At 34.2% G+C, this 4,931-nt stretch overlaps 1 protein-coding gene across 9 annotated transcripts in view; it reads right to left on the minus strand.

The window, feature by feature from the left end:
• The window catches only part of LOC110021383, a 48,071-nt gene that overhangs the window by 35,659 nt on the left and 7,481 nt on the right, over nucleotides 1-4,931 (minus strand). For 7 of the 9 annotated variants that reach the window (XM_020719863.1, XM_020719858.1, XM_020719857.1 and 4 more), the window contains exons 2-3: nucleotides 2,886-2,951; nucleotides 2,713-2,761 (exon numbers count right to left, since the gene is read on the minus strand). In XM_020719863.1, the coding sequence (XP_020575522.1) occupies nucleotides 2,713-2,761; nucleotides 2,886-2,927 (91 nt within the window). In that variant the 5' untranslated portion in view covers nucleotides 2,928-2,951. Of the gene's footprint in view, nucleotides 1-2,712; nucleotides 2,762-2,885; nucleotides 2,952-4,931 lie in introns of those variants that run through there. The other 2 variants (XM_020719859.1, XM_020719866.1) reach the window with 2 other exon arrangements.

The raw sequence follows: 4,931 nt of genomic DNA on the forward strand, positions 1-4,931 counted from the left end.
GCCCCCCAACCATCCAAAACTCTCTTCCCCTCCCCCCTTTTCCCTTTTAAGCGCCGACAGTTGGCTGGTTGTTTGTTTCTTGTTGTTTGAAAACAGTTGCAGCACAACTGTTTTCGGACAAATGATCATTCTGACCATGTATAGTAATGATGTTTGCAACAGAACTATCATAACAATATATTTGATATTTTAAAACTAAAAATCCTTTTTAGAACAGTGCAAAAATAAAATATATACCTCACTTAGCAGTGAGTATCATCAAAACTAAAATAAAAAAAGACCATTAAAATAATATTTAATATTTAATAATATGATAATATTATTTTTTTTATCTTTTTTTTTTCTCCATTTATGTCTGCACCTTTCATTTCCGTCTCGCTACATTGATTTCTTTCTCACAAAGTAGGCAGGTTCACTATCCAAGTCTTATTAAGAAAAAATATATGTATTAAAAAAAATGCCATGTGACTGTCACATGGCTGAGCGACAATACCACGTGTCATATGATGACACATGTCACCAATTGGAAAAATAATTTTGTCAATTTTGAAAATTTTATTTTTAAGTTATCATTTTTTAATATTAAATTTTTAGAAAATGCTATTTTTAAATTTTATCCATAAAAATTTAAGTAAACTTTGGTGATAGATCAACTTTGGAATTAGATTTAATATTATTTCAATAATCTGCTACAACGCTTTAGATCATTAATGTTGAGCACCTCCTTGTAAATAAATATAAATATTTTATTTGATTGTTCTATGCAACTTATTCCCGAAACCATCTTAGATGATGAAATTATGTCAATTATTAATGTTGGATTCCTAAAATAACCAACATATGATGTTTCATGAATCACAACGTGGGACACACAAAAAATATGCCCAAACTTGCTTGAAGAGGACAATCAAATGTTAACTTGTAGAAGCCGAATTTTTGAAGTTAATAGATTTGATGGAGAATTAAAGTCTAAACTCGTAAAAAACACATATATATGGGTTTAGATAAACCAACTAGAAAATTTAATATTATTTTTCGTTTTAGTTAATTTATTTTCTAACGTCCTATTTGGTAGTTTCAGTTTTCAATTTAAGTGTTGGCATGGTTATCATGTTGAATGCTCATGAGAACGGGATTTATTCATTAATGTTTTGATTCCCTTAGTTGGTTTATTTGTTTTGGCACAATTTATATATATTCCTTGGTTCAATGGTTTCTTTATCACATTTTGATGGTTCAAGTGACCTATTGGTTTATTCATGGGTCACCCATGCATATCACCTCACATTATTAACGTGGATATTCACTTGTATGTTTCTACTATGTTGTTATTCTACTAGATATTCCCTTGTGCTAATCAACAGTGCTTGTTATGACCTTGATTAAGGGTGTCAAATTGGGTTCCCGGGTCAGGTTCTGGTCTAACCCGACCCGAAAACATTTGAACAAAACACAGCTTGAATATTAAATGGGTCAGAAAGTTCAACCCAAACCCGACCCTTTTGACTGTTATAACCCATTTTACATAAAGCATAACAACTATTTGGGTCGGTTTCAGATCTAACCCAACCCAAAAATATTTGACCAAAATCGAACCCAAATATTAAACAGGTAAGAAAGTCCAATCCAACCCTCTTAACCCGTAAAACCAGTTTAACATAAAGCATAACAATTATTCGGTTGATTTAAGGTCAAATTTGGGTGGATTTCGAATCAATTTTGGATTGACGACCCACTTTCGAGTCGATTCAAGGTCAGCGAGTCAATTTTTGGTTGGCAAATCAACCCCAACCCAACTGAAAAATTAAACGAGTTATGATTCCTAACCCAAACCTAACACTAAAATTATTTGGGTCAACCTAAAACCAAATTTTTTGAGTCGAGTTGGCATGTTGGGTTTTTATACCCATATCATTGATAGTTTACATGATTTCAATGCACGCAATTCAATTTTTTATATGCACTGCATTGCTCCAAAGAAATCCCAAGACTATCAACCTTCAGCGAGACTAAATGCTTATAAAAATCATAAGAGGCATGTAATAAAATTGAATTTTTGTTGAAAAGATTTTATTTTTTCTTCTCAAGGTTGAGCACTAGTCGGATGTCGAATTCTTTGAGTATGATGCAATTCAACTACCTATTTCCTAGGGAAGTTTTCTTCTTGTACAACATGAGGCACACATTTATTTATTTAATGATTTTATATGTTATCCTTTTCATCAACTTAATTTAAGATAAGAGTTTTTCTTGAAATGCAACTAATCATAGTCGAAATAGTGATAAGGCCCTTTCTATTATTAGCAATTCTTTATGGAAGTGCATTAGTGGTTCGAATTTTCTAACTAGCCAATCATTTACTTATTTTTAGAAGGAATTATTTATATTTTTTGAGTTTGTATCAATATAAAGTAAGTGTTTTAGTGGGTGGTATTTAAAACAGTGAAGTGTGAATACTAAATTTTGACTGTTTGAATTTCATTCATCACATAAATTAGTTGCATCACATTATAAATTCTAGACCATAATACATCTTGCATCATTTAAATGTTATTTCTTAGACTAACATCTAAATTCGGAGCACATATATTTAACATGGTCATTTTTACAAGAACTACATATTTTATCACAACAAAATATAAATTAGTAGGAAACAAAGTAAATTATACTGAATAAGCTATCTGCTGTATGATGAACATTCCACCACCATACCATCATTAATTACCGTTTGTAGTAGCACATCAAGGGTCGACGCTGAAACCTGTAAAAAATTTTATATATATATATATTGTATGTTCGTCAAAAATAATGTAATAATATACAAGACCCTTAAAAATAAAAAATAAAAAAAATCTCTTTAAAGGCCAATAAATAACCAAATTCACCTTATTAAGATGTCCATAAATGAGATCACGTCTCTTCTGCATATCCAGTGCCCCACGTTGTTGTCCCTAAAAGATTCAACAACTTAGTAAATATGAAAATATAAAACTATTTTAAGCATAATGCAATGGAAACCGCATACAAAAAAACATTTTCTACTTAAGGCTATATTCGGCAACATATGTAGTTCTCGTTGCCTATTGTGCAAAAAAAAACTATTTACTCTTGCAAAGATGAACGAGGTACTCTTCAAGAGTGTTACCCAATGCAGTGAAGCCACCAATGAGAATTAACTTAAATGAACATTTTATATATTATAAAAAAGACCTATATGCTTTTCTATGGAAGCTTTAGTATTTTAATCTTGTTATGCTTTCCCAACTTTTCTATATTATATTAGAAAAAAGAAAGATTTATATGGCCTCCGGAACCATACTAGGTGTTAATTAAAAATTAGAAAATAAAGTTAGCTCTCAAACTTCAATGACATCAGGTGTGGATTTGTTCCATGAGATCATGGCAGGCAATCTACTTCTACCTCTTACCACTCTATTTTTTTTTTCCTTGCCAAATTCCTCAGGTAGAGTGGAGGGTTGTGATAAGATACAGTCCTCGTTCAGTTGGTCCAATGAGAAGAGTTTTGTTGGTTCCTAGGTTCTGTAGGTGAAAGCCATTTGAATCGAAGGTAACTAAACAATTGCTGTCATGGGTGAGCGTATATAGAGATCAGGCTGTGTGAGACATTTGGAACTTGAAAAATGGGTGAGAGAGTGAGCTTACTAGTTGGGATGGCAAGAATATCATTGCATGTGTGTGATATTTCTGTTGTCTAACTGTTTCCAACTGCTACTTGCTCAGCACCCATATATGGGAGTGGCTGTTGTAAGTTCTCAACATATGGTGGGAGGTGGGCTGATGCTCCTGTATCTAGAACCCAGTTTTGAGTTGTGTGGTATTCATAACCAGGGCAAAGAACTGAGTGTTGGAGTTTCGTTTTTACTATAGATTGGCTCTATGCCAACACTGAGCTGTTGAGTCACCTATTTCATGGCATTTCTGGCATATCACCACTGACTTTTGTTTGTTTTTTGGTATGTGTGGGTTGGTTTTTCTGATCTTGTGTGTAGTTTTTGTGGTGGGTTCGGTTAGGGTGTTGAGGTCCCTTTGCTTTATTTGTAAACAGTGTTGTTCCTGGTTGTTGTTTTGTTGCTTAGTTGGCTAACTTGCACTCTTCGTTGTGTAACAGAAAAAAAAATCTTAAGTTTTATGGGGCTAAGTTCATTGTCGATCTTGGAACTTGCTGCGACTATGTTGTCTACCAGGCTTTTAATGTTGGCTAGGTAGGTGTTTGTTCCCATAGAACTATTGTGAAGCTCATTTTTAAGCTAGATTACTCTGGAACTATTCGTTGATTAAAATCTCCTTTCTAATTGTTTGTTCCCATTGATTAATATCTTCATTGTCTGTTGGGAAAATTAGGGCGAAGAAAAACAAGAACGACACAAATCCAGAAGAACACAGAGATTTAACGAGGTTCGGCAAAGATGCCTACATCCTCGGGAGCAGAGCGGCGACCTCCTTTTCAATATTCAGAAAAGAATACAGAATACAAAATTCAACTCTCTCAAAGACCTAGGATTACAAACAGGTCTATTTATAATCCTAGAGTAAGCCCTGCAGTACAATATGTAATTCCCAAATTACCCCTCTACCGTATAGCCCCAACCCATATAACGTAACTTCCCAATTTGGACAGATTCTTTCGCTCCGCTCCGCTCCGCTCCGCTCCGCTTCGTTCCAGCGTCTGTCCCTATATGGTATATGAGTCACACCATAACAAATCTCCACCTTGGCGAATATCCAGCCCCTTAGGAGAAAAGATACCTGGGAGTTACACCTGCACCAATGTGGGTTAGGCCATCATGTTTCTGCTGCGCCCTCGCTGATCTCAACCCACTGAATTCCAAGAGACACATCTCTTTAATTCCAAGAGACATCTCTTCATTCCAAGAGACTCCAAATCCTGGTATTATGAGTCATACCTAACA

The sequence above is a fragment of the Phalaenopsis equestris genome, unplaced genomic scaffold (genome assembly GCF_001263595.1).
Source record: "Phalaenopsis equestris unplaced genomic scaffold, ASM126359v1 Scaffold000134, whole genome shotgun sequence".
Taxonomy (NCBI): domain Eukaryota; kingdom Viridiplantae; phylum Streptophyta; class Magnoliopsida; order Asparagales; family Orchidaceae; genus Phalaenopsis; species Phalaenopsis equestris.